This window comes from Dryobates pubescens, chromosome 35 (genome assembly GCF_014839835.1).
Source record: "Dryobates pubescens isolate bDryPub1 chromosome 35, bDryPub1.pri, whole genome shotgun sequence".
Lineage (NCBI taxonomy): Eukaryota > Metazoa > Chordata > Aves > Piciformes > Picidae > Dryobates > Dryobates pubescens.
This window is the reverse complement of record NC_071646.1, coordinates 7215381-7230885: the sequence shown is the minus strand read 5'-3', so window position 1 is coordinate 7230885 and position 15505 is coordinate 7215381. Positions and strand designations below refer to the sequence as shown.

At 58.8% G+C, this 15505-nt stretch overlaps 1 protein-coding gene across 2 annotated transcripts in view; it reads right to left on the bottom strand.

The window, feature by feature from the left end:
• Positions 1–15505, bottom strand: part of PKP1 (plakophilin 1) — an 89261-nt gene that overhangs the window by 11690 nt on the left and 62066 nt on the right. The window contains exons 5-9 of one of the 2 annotated variants that reach the window (XM_054176455.1): positions 14347–14554; positions 12811–12988; positions 9308–9509; positions 6224–6379; positions 5943–6119 (exon numbers count right to left, since the gene is read on the bottom strand). In XM_054176455.1, the coding sequence (XP_054032430.1) occupies positions 5943–6119; positions 6224–6379; positions 9308–9509; positions 12811–12988; positions 14347–14554 (921 nt within the window). The remainder of the gene's footprint in view (positions 1–5942; positions 6120–6223; positions 6380–9307; positions 9510–12810; positions 12989–14346; positions 14555–15505) is intronic. The other variant, XM_054176456.1, reaches the window with a different exon arrangement.

Here is a 15505-nt window from a genome sequence, read left to right as displayed (position 1 = left end):
CATGGCAGGGGGCTGGAGCTGGCTGAGCTCTGAGCTCCCTTCCAACCCAACCCACCCTATGCCTCAGTGCACTGCAGAAGACATCCAGGAGCCAAAAGCTGCCTTGAGAAGCCATCTCCATGAGGCAGCTTGGGTGGAAGTCTCCAAAGCTGAGTGTGCCAGAGGCAGGGACTGGGGATTCCTGGCAGCCTTTCTCCCCTGGTGGTCCTTGCTGACTGTGAGCTCAGCCTTGGCTGGTTGAGAGTGCATGGCAGGGTGGTTGGAGCAGAGGATCTTTGAGGTCCTGTCCAACCTGATCAGTTCTAGGACTCTCTCTGACTCTGTAAGCAGCAGCTGTGGAGCTTCTGCCACCACAATTCCACTTTGGCCTTTACCCTTCTCCACAGACATCAGCAAAGTCAGTCCCTCATCCTCCATCACACAGCTGGCACTTCTGCCCTCTCCCTGGAGCCCAAGTGGGGTTAGCAGCTCACCCAACCGATGTCCCCAGGAGTGTTCACCTCACCCTTGCCCTCCACAAGGCCCTGGCAGCTCCCTGCCATGCCACAGAATCACAGACTCATAGAATCAATAAGGTTGGAAAAGACCTCAAAGATCACCAAGGCCAAGCTGTCCTCCAGCACCTCCTGACAGCTAAACCCTGGCTCCAAGGGCCACATCCAGTCCCCTCTTGAACCTCTCCAGGGATGGGGACTCCACCACCTCCCTGGGCAGCACATCCCAAGGGCCAATCTCTCTTGCTGGGAAGAACTTTCTCCTCACCTCCATCCTAAACCTCCCCTGGCACAGCTTGAGACTGTGTCCTCTTGTTCTGGTGCTGGGTGCCTGGGAGAAGAGCCCAACCCCCACCTGGCTTCAACCTCCCTTCAGGGAGTTGCAGAGAGCAAGAAGGTCTCCCCTGAGCCTCCTCTTCTGCAGGCTAAGCAACCCCAGCTCCCTCAGCCTCTCCTCCCAGGGCTGTGCCCCAGACCCCTCCCCAGCCTTGCTGCCCTTCCCTGGACACCTTCCAGCATCTCCATGTCCTTCTTCACCTGAGGAGCCCAGAGCTGTTCACAGTAGTCAAGGTGTGGCCTAACCAGTGCCACAAGCAATAGGCTGTGGTGGGACAGGAGCAGCTGATGGATACCTTCCAAAACCACTCTGAGGACCAAAACCACTCATTGTGGATCCTGATCTGGTGTTTGCTTATGTAAATCCAGAGGATCTCAGGGTGCAGCCCATGCAGATGAGTGTCCATGGATGCTGAAGCCCAGACTGTGGATGAGCTGCCCTCTTATTTATAGGGTTCAGACTGAACTTCTCAGCTACTGCCCCCCAGAAGGGCACAGGAGCCACGGTATGGATTCCCTCCAGCAGGAGTGGGAAGTGTAAAGCAGAGCCTGAGAAGAGCTTTGGAGCCATCCTCTAGAAGCTGAAGGCTTGCAGTCAGCTTTACAGGCTTGGCCTCAGTTTCCCCTTGACAGTACCACAGTACCACCAAGGCTGGAAGAGACCTCAAGGATCATCAAGCCCAACCTTTCATTTGAGGGGCAGCAAAGCCAGAAGCCCACCCCAGCTGGACAAGCTGAGGGAGCTGGGGCTGCTCAGCCTGGAGGAGAGAAGGATCTGGGGAGACCTTCCAGTACCTGAAGGGGCTACAAGGAGGCTGCAGAGGTACTGTTAGCAGAGGCCTGTTGTTGAAGCCCCATGCCAGGACCCTCCCCAGGGTACCACCACCCCCACAAGGCAGAATGGATGCAGAAGGTGATGCTCTGGGGGGAACTCATAATGACCTTCCAGCACCTGAAGGAGGCTACAAGAAGGATGGAGAGAGACTGTTCCCAAAGGCCTGCAGGGGCAGCACCAGGGGCAATGGCTTCAAACTAGAGCAGAGCAGATTGAGATTGGATGTGAGGAACAAGTTCTGCAGCAGGAGGCTGCTGGAACACTGCAGCAGGTTGCCCAGGGAGGGGGCTGAGGCTCAGCCCTGGAGATCTTCCAGGTGAGGCTGGACAGGGCTCTGGGCAGCCTGATCCAGTGGAGGATGTCCCTGCTGAGTGCAGGGGGGTTGGACTGGCTGAGCTTTGGAGCTCCCTTCCAGCCCAGAGCATTCTGTGATGCTATGAATTCCAACTCTGAGCTGGGCTAAGAGCCTTGAGAGGAGCAGCCACTTCTGCACCCCTGGGAAGATTCCCCTTGCTGCATTCCAGAGGCTGCAGTAAGTTGCTTCAGCCTCTCAGAGTTGGGCCTTGGTTGGTTGTTTTTTCTCCCACACTGCCCAAAAGAGATTCTCAGCAGATGATATCATTTGCTGACAGGTGGACTGACAGCAGCCTGCAGAGAAGGACTCAGGAGTGCTGCTTGATGAGGACCTTGACATGAGCTGGCAATGTGCTCTGGCAGCACAACGTCACCTGAGTGGCACTGGGAGGTGCATGGCCAACAGGTGGAGAGAGAGGATCCTGCTGCTCTGCTCTGCTCAGCCCCCACCTGCAGCACTGCCTCCAGCTCTGGGGCCCCAGCACAGGAAGGACCTGGAGCTGCTGGAGAGGCTCCAGAGGAGGCCACAGAGATGAGCAGAGGCTGCAGAACCTCCCCTGTGGGGCCAGGCTGGGAGAGTTGGGGCTGTGCAGCCTGGAGAAGAGAAGGCTCCAGGGGGACCTCAGAGCAGCCTTGCAGGGCCTGAAGGGCTCCAGGAGAGCTGGGGAGGGACTTGGGACAAGGGCTGGGAGGGACAGGAGGAGGGATAATGGCTTTGAGCTGGGAGAGGGGAGACTGAGAGTGGAAAGGAGGAAGAGATTGTGGAGAGTGAGGCTGGGGAGACTCTGGCACAGGCTGCCCAGGGAGGCTGTGGCTGTGCCCTGCCTGGAGGTGCTCAGGGCCAGGCTGGATGAGGCCTTGAGCAAGCTGTGCTGGTGGGAGGGGTCCCTGCCCATGGCTGGAACTGGATGATGTTGAAGGTCCCTTCCAACCCAACCCATTCTGGGGTTCTCTGATGCTGCTTCAGTTCTTTCTTAGAGTCTCTCAAAGTCCAACCAGCAAACTTCCTGAGGCTGCTTTCCAAGCCCCACATGGGTGGCTCAGCTCTGGTCCCCAGAGGCCAGCACTGAGAGCTTCACCAAGGTGCCTGAAACCTCTTGGCTCTCAGTTCAGTAGCCCAGGGAGAGAGAACCACTTTGCTGTGGCGCTGAGTGGAGCTGGGGAAGAAGTTCTTCTGTGTGAGGCTGCTGAGACTCTGGCACAGGCTGCCCAGGGAGGCTGTGGCTGCCTCCTCCCTGGGAGTCTTCAAGGCCAGGCTGGATGAGGCCCTGAGCAAGCTGTGCTGGGGAGAGGTGTCCCTGCCCATGGCAGGGGGCTGGAGCTGGCTGAGCTCTGAGCTCCCTTCCAACCCAACCCACCCTATGCCTCAGGGCACTGCAGAAGACATCCAGGAGTCAAAAGCTGCCTTGAGAAGCCATCTCCATGAGGCAGCTTGGGTGGAAGCCTCCAAAGCTGAGTGTGCCAGAGGCAGGGACTGGGGATTCCTGGCAGCCTTTCCCCTCTGGTGGTCCTTGCTGACTGTGAGCTCAGCCTTGGCTGGTTGAGAGTGCATGGCAGGGTGGTTGGAGCAGAGGATCTCTGAGGTCCTTTCCAACCTGATCAGTTCTAGGACTCTCTCTGACTCTGTAAGCAGCAGCTGTGGAGCTTCTGCCACCACAATTCCACTTTGGCCTTTACCCTTCTCCACAGACATCAGCAAAGTCAGTCCCTCATCCTCCATCACACAGCTGGCACTTCTGCCCTCTCCCTGGAGCCCAAGTGGGGTTAGCAGCTCACCCAACCGATGTCCCCAGGAGTGTTCACCTCACCCTTGCCCTTCACAAGGCCCTGGCAGCTCCCTGCCATGCCACAGAATCACAGACTCATAGAATCAATAAGGTTGGGAAAGACCTCAAAGATCACCAAGGCCAAGCTGTCCTCCAGCACCTCCTGACAGCTAAAGCCTGGCTCCAAGGGCCACATCCAATCCCCTCTTCAACACCTCCAGTGATGGGGACTCCACCACCTGCCTCCCTGGGCAGCACATCCCAAGGGCCAATCTCTCTTGATGGGAAGAACTTTCTCCTCCTTAGGGAGTCTTCAAGGCCAGGCTGGATGAGGCCCTGAGCAAGCTGTGCTGGTGGGAGGTGTCCCTGCCCAGGGCAGGGGCTTGCAGCTGGCTGAGCTCTGAGCTCCCTGGCAGCTCTGTGGCTGCAGAAAGCCTTCTCGGGCCCATGGAGCACACAGCACACACCTGTGCCCACGGTGTGCCAGCCTCTCTCCACCTTGCTCATGGCACTGCTTAGCAGTTGAGGCTGTTGGAGAGTGTCTGCCAGGGGCAGGGAGAGCAGAGCTGGCAGGCTGGTGCTGCCCCGGCAGCGAGGCTGCGGCCGTGACTCACCGGCCGGGGCGGGACGCCTCTGCTCCCCAGCGCCTAATTAAGCTCCCTATCTCCTCAGCCATCTCATTTGCATGGGGATTGATGAAGTTTGACACAAACAGACAAGTCCAGGGCTGTCCACGTGAAGGCAGCCTGTGGGGACATGCCCAGGGCAGCGACGTGGGGCAGGGCAGAGCCGCTGCCGTGCCGCGGCCCCCGCCGTGCCCCAGCTGCTGCCGTGCCCACGCCGGCCTCGCCTTGGGGAGCTCCCTGCTGCCCTCCCCGTGGGTGAGGACATCTGACAGAGCTATGTGACAAGCAGCTCTGGTGTGAGGACAGGCCACAAGCCACCCTGTCATTACAGCCACCTCCCACCTGAGGAACACACACGCAGGGCGGTGCACACGCAGCCCTTCTGGCTCCCTCCCTCACATCTGGGCACATCCTGACCGGGGTCCTGAGCAGGGCAAGAGGACACAGTCTCCAGCTGTGCCAGGGGAGGGTCAGGCTGGAGGTGAGGGAGGAATTCTTCCCAGCAAGACAGATTGGCCCTGGGGATGTGCTGCCCAGGGAGGTGGTGGAGTCCCCATCCCTGGAGGGGTTCCGGAGGGGATTGGATGTGGCCCTTGGAGCCATGGTCTGGTCATGAGCTCTGTGCTGACAGCTTGGACTGGATGAGCTCTGAGGTCTCTTCCAACCTTGATGATTTTGTGATACTGTGATACTCAGACCAAGAAAGCCAGGCTGGTGAAAGGCTCAGGGGGAGGTTTGGCCTTCAGAGAAGAGACACATTTGATTTACCTGCAAGGCAGGATAAGGGAAGGATGTGCCAGGTTCAGCCCTTCCAGGCTGTGCAGCACCAAGCAGCCAGAATCCCAGAATGCCAGCTTGGAAGGACCCTCTGGGGATCACCTAACCCCAGTCCCCCCCAGTTCCCCCCCCCAGTTCTTATTCCTGGAAGAAGAGCCTGGCTGAGGCCCTTGGTGCCATGGTTGAGTCGCTCAGATGGTGCTGGGGGAGAGGTTGGACTTGGTGATCTCCAAGGTCTTTTCCAACCTGGTTCATTCTGTAGTCTGTAATGCCAGGAGATGCTGGTAGCATGGCCAACAGAGAGGGGAAACTTGGAAAGCCAGATTGAGACTGGAGATGAGGAAGAAATTGTTGAGAGTGAGGCTGGGGAGACCCTGAACAGGCTGCCCAGGGAGGCTGTGGCTGTGCCCTGCCTGGAGGTGCTCAGGGCCAGGCTGGATGAGGCCCTGAGCAACCTGGGCTGGTGGAGGTGTCCCTGCCCACAAGCAGGGGGCTGGAACTGGATGAGCTTTAAGGTCCTTTCCAACCCAAGCCATTCTATGAATGAATCAGCGAATGGATCTGGGATAGGCCCTTGGGATGCTGATTATGGGATGCTCATGCACCACACTGGACCTCTTTTTGCCATCACTGAAGTCCTCAGCTGCAGCCTCCCCCCGTGGCACACCCCGCAGCAGCGCCCTGGGGTTGCAGGAGGGCATTTTGCCTTCTGGGTCCCTTTGGCTGCCCAGGTGTGGAGCTGAGGAGCACTCACCAGCCCTCTGCTCGCAGTGAGGTTCTGCAGGGCTCCAGCACAGGCTTCCAAGGTGGCATCCTTCTTGCTCTGGTCCATCAGGGACAGGTAGGTACGGATGGCATCGGAGTGGTACAGCCAGCTGGGTCCTTTGGGTTTGAAATCCTCCTCAGGGAGGGGGACCCCATACTCATCATTCTGCAAAGAGAGGACAAACTGGGAGCTCAGGGGCTGCCCTTTGCCTCCAGCCCCCTCCTGGGGCTGCAGGTGACACTTCCAAGGCCTCCCTGGCAGCCTCTTACCTCCATCTTGCCGCTCCTGCTGTTGAAGCAGCCTGTGAGGGTTTTGTCCATGTAGACACTGCGAGCCATGTGGTTGAGCTGGGTGTATTTGTTGGGCACCTCAGCGTCCAGGCGGTAGGAGAGGTTGTGCAGGATGCAGATGCAGTTCTCCACAGACTGGAATCAGCCCCAGGAGAAAAAGGCAAGCAGCACATTAGGCAGGAGAAACACAACAACAGGGAGCAGCACCTGCTCCAGCTACAGAGAGGACAGAGACCAGGTGGTAATTAGCTTCCAGGGCACTTACACTGCACAAGCTCCTGCTAAAGGGAGCAAGGGGTGAGGAGGAAGAAGAAGAAGACATGAATGAAGGCTACATAGCCCTGATGCTATGTGCAAGCAGCACATTAGGCAGGAGAAACACAACAACAGGGAGCAGCACCTGCTCCAGCTACAGAGAGGACAGAGACCAGGTCATAATTAGCTTCCAGGGCACTTACACTGCACAAGCTCCTGCTAAAGGGAGCAAGGGGTGAGGAGAAAGAAGAAGAAGACATGCATGAAGGCCACATAGCCCTGATGCTATGTGCAAGCAGCACATTAGGCAGGAGAAACACAACAACAGGGAGCAGCACCTGCTCCAGCTACAGAGAGGACAGAGACCAGGTCATAATTAGCTTCCAGGGCACTTACACTGCACAAGCTCCTGCTAAAGGGAGCAAGGGGTGAGGAGGAAGAAGAAGAAGACATGCATGAAGGCCACATAGCCCTGATGCTATGTGGTGGATCTCAATGACATCACAGAATCCTAGAATGGGTTGGGCTGGAAGGGACCTCAAAGCTCAACCCATTCCAACCCTCCTGCCACGGGCAGGGACACCTCCCACCAGCACAGGTTGCTCAAGGCCTCATCCAACCTGACCTTGAACACCTCCAGGGAGGGGGAAGCCACAACCTCCCTGGGCAGCCTGTGCCAGTGTTCACTGATTCAGTGAACCTTCTCAGGTCTCTCTGTTCCCCAGACAAGCTGCTGACCAGGAAAAGAGAGCTCCTGGGGGTGCTTATATCACGACACCCGCTGCAGGATGCCCAGTCCTGAAAGCCTTCCTCCTGCCATAGTCATCTCTGAATGGCTTTATCCAAGTCACAGCTACAGATCAGGGACCACTTCTAACCAAGAACAGTTTGCTAAGCCTCCTTCACCTGGATGTCAGAGTGGCCAACAGAAAGAGCAAGGCAGAATCTTCCCTGGGTGCCTGTAGCCAGCGCCCAAAGCCTGTGGCTACATCTGCAGAGCTCATCAGGTGCTGCTGGAACTGATCTGCTCTCAACAGCCAGCCCTGAAAGAGGATTTGCTCAGCCCTGAGCTGAGCACTGAGGGCTTCAGGGCAGCATCACAGCTGTGAACTCCTGCAGCTGTGGCTACAAACACTGCTTTGACCCAGAGTCACCATCAGGCCACTGGCAGGAAGATGCCAGCTGCTGGCTCCCTGCTGAATGTGATGCCAATCTAGGGCTTGTATGCTTGAGTCCTGCTGGGTGAAGGGGTGAGGAGGTGGGAAGAGCAGGAGATGGAGCTTGGATCTTGGAAGGATCCCGAGGTGGGAAGGGGATGGAGGAAAGCATCAGGAGTCAAAACACTTTGCTGTGTCCCTGTGCTTGGTAAAAGGACCTTGCAAAGCCCAGAGCACAGAGGACTTGCAGTCCTCTAGAAGACTGCACTGTGACTGGGGAGGAAAGAGCAGCCAGCCAGAGCCCAGGCCCCTCTTGTGCTTCCTTGAAAGGGATTTTGAGCTGTGCCCAATCAAAGGCTGAACTTCTCAGCTGCTCCCCCCAGAAGGGCTGCTGGGGGCTGTCACACCACCAGGGACACATCCATCAACAGTGACCTGGGGATGGAGGCAACAGGCTGGAAGGCAACCCCATTCCAGAGGGCTGAGCCTCAGCTCCCCTCCCGTGCTCCAGGAGGCACAGGAGCCACGGAATGGACTCACTCCAGCAGGAGTGGGAAGTGTAAAGCAGAGCCTGAGAAGAGCTTTGGAGCCAACCTCTAGAAACTGAAGGCTTGCAGTCAGCTTTACAGGCTTGGCCTCAGTTTCCCCTTGACAGTATCACAGTACCACCAAGGTTGGAAGAGACCTCAAGGATCATCAAGCTCAACCTTTCCTTTGAGGGGCAGCAAAGCTAGAAGCCCACCCCAGCTGGACAAGCTGAGGGAGCTGGGGCTGCTCAGCCTGGAGGAGAGAAGGCTCTGGGGAGACCTTCCAGTACCTGAAGGGGCTACAAGAAGGCTGCAGAGGGACTGTTAGCAGAGGCCTGTTGTTGAATCACAGAATCACAGAATCAATAAGGCTGGAAAAGACCTCAGAGATCATCAAGTCCAACCTATCACCCAACACCTCATGATTAGCTAAACCATGGCTTCAAGTGCCAAGTCCAATCCTTTTTTGAACAGCAATCTCGTTGGGTAGGACAGCATGAAAAAGGCAGAGTTAGGCACAGAGGAAAGCAAGAGAAGCTGCAGCAAGGTGAAAGCTATGTAAGGGAGCACAGAATGTAGTCAGGGGGGTTGCTAGGTGGATCACAGAGCAAAGGACACCAAAGGAACAGGGCCCAGCCTCTTCCAGCAGTAACCATGAGCCAGCTGGGATTGTCACCATGGACATTTCCCCAGTGCCACTGACAATGCCCAGGAGTCCCTTTCTCCAATCTCCAGCACTTTTTGTTCTGCCTCTACAGAAGTGACTCTCCCAGAAGGTTCACCCTCAGCATCTTCACTCCACATCCCATGCCACCATGCAGGACACCCTCCAGGCTCTCCAGGGATGTGCCTCCATGATCACTTCCCACCCCTAATCCTCAGCTGAAGGTCTGCTGGGCTTTGCTAAGCCCAGCAGAGCCACTGCAAGATGGGCCACTAACAACTCAAAGGCCACAGCATGAGGAGTAGAGGAAAACAGTAGGAAGTTGCAGAGGCTCCTGCTTCACCCTCAGAGCCCAGGCTGCCCATGGGCTGAGACCTTCTGGCAGTACATGAAGGCCCATGCCAGGACCCTCCCCAGGGTCCCTCAGGGGCAGGCAGGGGCTGGCAGGGGCAGCTGGTACCTTGTCATCAGGCCGGTTGGAGGCCACACAGTTCTGGGAGTAAGTCATGACAGAGTCGATCAGGCCAGGGTAGTTCCTCATGGTCTGGCGTCCCATGTCTGCAGAGCTCAGGTTCCTGAGGGAGGGCACCACAGGGCATGGCAGGAGAGAGAGAGACAGGAGAGGATTAGCTGAGCTCAGCTCCCAGGCCCCGTGGGCTCTGCTCTGTTCTGCCTGTGGGCATCCAGGATGCGTGCAGAGATCCCAGAACGCCGAGGGCTGGAAGGGAGCTCCGGAGGTCATCCGGTCCAGAGCAGGGCACCCAGGGCAGGACACCCAGCAGCACATCCAGGTGGGGCTGGAAAGGCTCCAGAGAAGGAGACTCCACAACCTCTCTGGGCAGCCTGTTTCAGTGTCCTCAAAGTCAAGAAGTTCCTCCTCAGGTTTAGATGGAGCTTACCACAGTATCACCACTGGTCAAGTTTGTGGCCACTGCCCCTTGCCCTGTCCCTGGGCACCACTGAGCAGAGCCTGGCCCCATCCCCCTGACACCCACCCCTTAGCTATTTGTGAGCAGGGATCAGATCCCCCTCAGCCTGCTCCTCTCCAGGCTGTCCAGCCCCAGCTCTCAGCCTTCACCACAAGGCTGCTGAGCTGCTCTCACTCTGGAGGCTGCCTGCAGGACTGCCCTGCTGCAGAGCTCTCTTGGAGCTCATCAGGATGGGTTCCATCTAGGGACATGTCCTGTCTAGAGGCTCTACAGAGAGGGCAGCCTCGAGAGACAGTAACTACCAGCAACATTTTGCCTTGGAGGCTGTGCCTGTGACCTTCACAGAATCAATGTTAGGAGCTGGAAGGGAGCTCTGGAGCTCACCCAGGCCAAGGCCCTGCCAGAGCAGGGTCACCCAGGGCAGGGCACACAGGAACACAGCCAGCTGGGGTTGGAATATCTCCAGAGAGGGAGACTCCACAGCCCCCCTTGGGCAGCCTGCTCCAGGGCTCTGTCAGCCTCACAGGGAAAAACTTTCTCCTCCTGTTTCCATGGAGCTTCCTCTGCCTCAGCTTCCACCACTGCCCCTGGTGCTGGCATTGGGCATCCCCCAGCAGAGCCTGGCACAGGCTTGGAGGTGTTTGAATACATAGAATACATAGAATACATAGAATACATTTGCCAAGGGAAGAGCAAACCAAGGCCATCAGGAAGGGCCTGGTGGTGGTGGCCAGCATGGAGCTAACTCAGGGTCAGCAGCAATGTTTGCTTGGGCAATGAGGGCAGCAAGCTCCCGGCCAGAGGGACTCGGCAGTCTGTGACGTGGTGCTGCCAGGGCAGGGGAGTTTGGCCAGGCCCAGGCAATGGAGTTTGTTGTTTTGCTGGGCTGTGCCTTTTTTCCCCCTCTTCCCTGCTTTACTGCCTTGTAGCTTGCAAATGCAAAACACAGAGGGGTTGGCAGTGGCTGTGAGATATTCACTCCGGGCGTTCCAGAGCTGGGTTTGATGCTCACTGATGTTTGCAGCCTCCCTCATTACCATGAATTCATCTGCAAGCCAGAAATGCTTGAGCAGCAATGGCTCCAGCCCAGGGCAAACCCAAGGCTGTTCTCATCCCTGGGTTATGCTGTGGCAGGGCAGTGAGTCACAGCAGCCCTGCAGGGCTCTCCCTCCTCCGAGCAGGGGCTCTGGACCCAACCCCACTGCCCTCCTTGCTTGGCTGGCTCCCCACCCCTGCTGCCCCCCAGCCTCCTGGCCTGCATCTGGGAGCCTTCACTGGGGGTGTTGGCTGTTACTGTCCCTGCTGGCTGCGGGGAGCTTGGACTGGATGGCCTTTGGAGGTCCTTTCCAGCCTGGACCACTCTATGATTCCACTGCCAAGGCTCAGCAGACAGAGCCTGCCTCCAGCTCAAGCCTGTGGAGAGCTCCTGCATCATCCCAGCCTTGCCCTCGCTGTCCTGGGACGGTCTGTGGGCCACGGTGGGTTGAGGTGGTGTGGGAAATGGAGCTGCTCACATCCCACATACCCCTCAGATCCCCAGGGGCAGCTGCAGAGGGAAGCTGCCTTCCGAGGCAGGGCAGGGAGCAGCCTTTGCTGTCTCTCACAGAGGGCTCCCAGCCGCAGAGGCTGATAGGATCAGGGCTCAGAAGGCCTCTGCCACCTTCACCCATTTCGTTTCACAAGCAGATAGAGGCTCTGAGCTGCATGTCTGGTCAGGGTGTGGCTGGTGCTGTGCTCCCTCGGGGAGAGCTCCAGTTGATGAAAGTCCCTAATTACACAGCTTTAGCTTTTTGGGTTGTTTCCCCGCTGGTTCCCAGTGAGACAAGCAGCTCACACTCCAGGGGAGGAGGGGAAGCAGCAAGTCAGGGCAAAGATCCTCTGCAAAAGGCTTTCCTGTCAGAAAAATAAACTCCCCTGGGCTCGGTCTGCTGCTCCTGTTCTGCTCCTGGCCCCAGCTGCTGGGACCAGCCACGGGGACGGGAGCAGGGCACAGGAACTCTTCTGTCCTGAGATGGTTGTCAAACCGAGTGGGGAAATGTTGGTTTGCCTCACACAGAGGATCCTGTCCCCTGGTCACCTAAAAACCAAAGCCAAGTTTGTTTTCCAGCAGGCAGAATTTGCTCTGCAAGCCTCCAAAATCTGAGGGTGAGACACATCAGGTGCCCTGCTCTGAGCTGGGCACCTCCAGGTTTTGCTGTTGCAGCTCTCCCAGGACTTAGATGATCTGAGCAGGAACTGAGCAAGAGCAAATTCATTTAACACAACCCCCCAGCTAGCAGGACAAACATCTGGCCTGGAAGCCTTCTGCACTTCCTCTCAGAATCAGAGAATCACAGAACTGTTTGGGCTGGCAAAGGCCTCTGAGCTCCCCCAGGCCAACCCCAACCCAAACCCACCGTGGCCACCAAACCCTAACCCCAGCTGTCATGGCCACAGCTTGCTGCAACCCCTCCAGCCATGGGGACTCCACCACCTCCCTGGGCAGCCTCTGCCAGGCCCTGACCACTCCTCCAGCAAAGACATTTTGCCTCCTCTCCAACCTCAGCCTCCCCTGGCACAATTCCAGGCCAGTTCCTCTCCTTCTGTCCCCTGAGCCTGGGGAGCAGAGCCCAACCCCCCCTGGCTGCAGCCTCCTCTCAGGGAGCTGCAGAGAGCAAGGAGGTCTCCCTCAGCCTCCTCCAGGCTCAACACCCCCAGGTCACAGAATCAAGGAATCATAGAATGGTTTGGGTTGGAAGGGACCTCTGAAGTCCAACCCCCTCTGCAGTCAGCAGGGTCATCCCCAACAAGATCAGGTGGCCCAGAGCTGCCCTCAGCTGCTCCTCCCCAGCCCTCTTCTCCAGACCCTTCCCCAGCTTTGTTGCCCTTCTCTGGCCCTGCTCCAGCCCCTGAATGTCCTTCTGGGAGTGAGGAGCCCAAAACTGACCCCAGGACTCCCCAGTGCCCAGCACAAGCCCTGCCCTGCTCCTCTTGGCCTTGCCAGGAGCCTTTCTCCTGCCAGGAGCTGCAGCATGGCCCTGCTGGGTTGCCTCACCTCAAGCATCCTGTGGCATTGAAGAACACTTCTGGGTCAATGATTTCCCTTGTCCTGTTGCAGCTGCCATCAGACCAGCCAGAGAAAGGGATGATAACACAGTCTGTCAGAACGGGGAGGGCCTCCTGTATCAACTCCTCTTTTAGTTCATCAGTGGAGGAGAGGTTCCAGAGCAGTCCTAGGAAGGAGGTGGGAGGCAAGCACAAGCAGAGAGTCACCATGCAGCTTGCTTTAGGTCAGAGTCAACTCCAGCAACCAAATCCTTCATCCCTCCACCCCTCTTTGAAGCAAGGGTTCAGAAGCTGCCCTAAACCTTAGTGTCTGCCCAGCTGTGTGGGAAATAGCAGAATGGGCACCGGGAGCATGGTGTCTTGGGGAGGTGGGCAGCTAAGCAGCCTCCCTCCTCCCAGAACTGGTGTTTTCATTGCCATTAGCTTGTAGGAGCAAAGCCTCTCTCTAGGCATCTGGTAGAGGCTTGCAGACACTGTGCTCAGCCACAGCTGGGGGTCAGCTGCATCACCAAACCCACCTTAACCCTTCAGAAAAGCTGGGACACCAGTGAGGTGACCCTACTGGGGCTGGCAGCACCCTTGGCAGCACCCTGGGAGCAGCACCCTTGGCAGAGCCCTGGGAGCAGCACCCTGGGGGCAGCACCCTAGGAGCAGCATCCCAGGAGCAGCACCCTTGGCAGAGCCCTGGGGGCAGCACCCTGGGGGCAGCACCCTAGGAGCAGCATCCTAGGAGCAGCACCCTTGGCAGAGCCCTGGGAGCAGCACCCTGGGAGCAGCATCCTAGGAGCAGCACCCTTGGCAGCATCCTAGGAGCAGCAGCCTTGGCAGAGCCCTGGGAGCAGCACCCTGGGAGCAGCATCCTAGGAGCAGCACCCTTGGCAGAGCCCTGGGAGCAGCACCCTGGGAGCAGCATCCTAGGAGCAGCACCCTTGGCAGCATCCTAGGAGCAGCAGCCTTGGCAGAGCCCTGGGAGCAGCAGCCTTGGCAGAGCCCTGGGAGCAGCACCCTGGGAGCAGCAGCCTTGGCAGAGCCCTAGGAGCAGCACCCTGGGAGCAGCAGCCTTGGCAGAGCCCTAGGAGCAGCACCCTGGGAGCAGCAGCCTTGGCAGAGCCCTGGGAGCAGCAGCCTAGGAGCAGCACCCTGGGAGCAGCACCCTAGGAGCAGCAGCCTTGGCAGAGCTCTGGGAGCAGCAGCCTGGGAGCAGCACCCTAGGAGCAGCAGCCTTGGCAGAGCCCTGGGAGCAGCAGCCTGGGAGCAGCAGCCTGGGAGCAGCATCCCAGGAGCAGCAGCCTGGGAGCAGCAGCCTGGGAGCAGCAGGAAGCTGCGGGCATGGCAGGAGGACCACAGCCGTGTGAGCAGCTCCTCCCCCAGGGGGACAGGAGGAATCCTCACGGGAACACCGAGAGCCTCCTCTGCCTTCTGCTCCAGGGGGCCCCTCGGTGCCGCGGGAGCACCAAAGCCGCTCTGTGCCGTGGGTGGGGGAGGGCAGAGGCCCTTGGCGGGGGGTGGGGGGGGGGCCGGGTACCTGTGAGCTGCTTCTGGATCTCGGTGTTGCCCGTCCTGCGCAGCAGCCCCACGCACTCCCTGATGCCGTTCTGCCGCCGGGTTTCGATCTTGTTGGTTGGGTTCTTGAAGACCAAGTTCCGCAGCGCCCCGGCTGCCGCCCTCTGCACGTTCTGGCTGGCGCTGCGGAGCAGCTCCACCAGCTTGGCGATGCCCCCCAGCCGGTAGACCTGCGGCAGGAGACGGCAGCTGGCAGCAGCCTGCCCCGGCGCGGCTGCGGGGACGGCCGCGGCTCTCCTGGCGAGCCCAGGGAGCAGCAGACCTGGCAGGAAGGGGTGGCTGGGGCTAGCAGAGGGCATGCCTGGCTCAGGGCACAGGTTGTGAGTACAGAGGTGCTGGCCTTGGGGTTGGAGACGAAGCAGAGTGTGCCCAGGTGGCCAAGGAGGCCAAGGGCAGCCTGGCTTGGGTCAGCCACTGTGGCAGCAGGGGCAGGAGGGGAGCATCCCCCTGGGCTCAGGAGAGGGTGGGGAAGCTTTACAGTGGGATCAGGGCAGGTGAGACTGAGCTCAGTTGTGTGAAGTTCAACAAGGCCAAGGGCCAGGACCTGCACCTGGGTCACAGCAACCCCATAGGGAGCTGCAGACCTGGGGATGTGTGGTGGGAAAGCTGCAGCTTGGAGAGGGACCTGGGGGTGGTGGTTGGCAGCCACTGACCACGAGCCAGCAGTGCCCAGGGGGCCAAGAAGGCCAAGGGCAGCCTGGCTTGGGTCAGACACTGTGGCAGCAGGGGCAGGAGGGGAGCATCCCCTGGGCTCAGCACTGGGGAGGCTACACCTTGACTGCTGGGTTCAGCTCTGGGCTCCTCACTCCAGGAAGGACATTGAGGGGCTGGAGCCTGCCCAGAGCAGGGCAAGGAGGCTGGAGAAGGGCCTGGAGCCCCTGGGCTGCAAGGAGAGGCTGAGGGAGCTGGGGGTGCTCAGGCTGGAGAAGAGGAGGCTGAGGGAGGCCTCATTGCTCTCTACAGCTCCCTGCAGGGAGGTTGGAGCAAGGAGGGGGCAGCCTCTGCTCCTTGGTGGCAAGGGACAGGAGCAGAGGCAGTGGTTCCAGGCTGCCCCAGGGGAGGTTCAGGCTGGATCTGAGGAAATCTTTCTGCCCTGGAAGGGATCTCAGCCATTGGCAGAG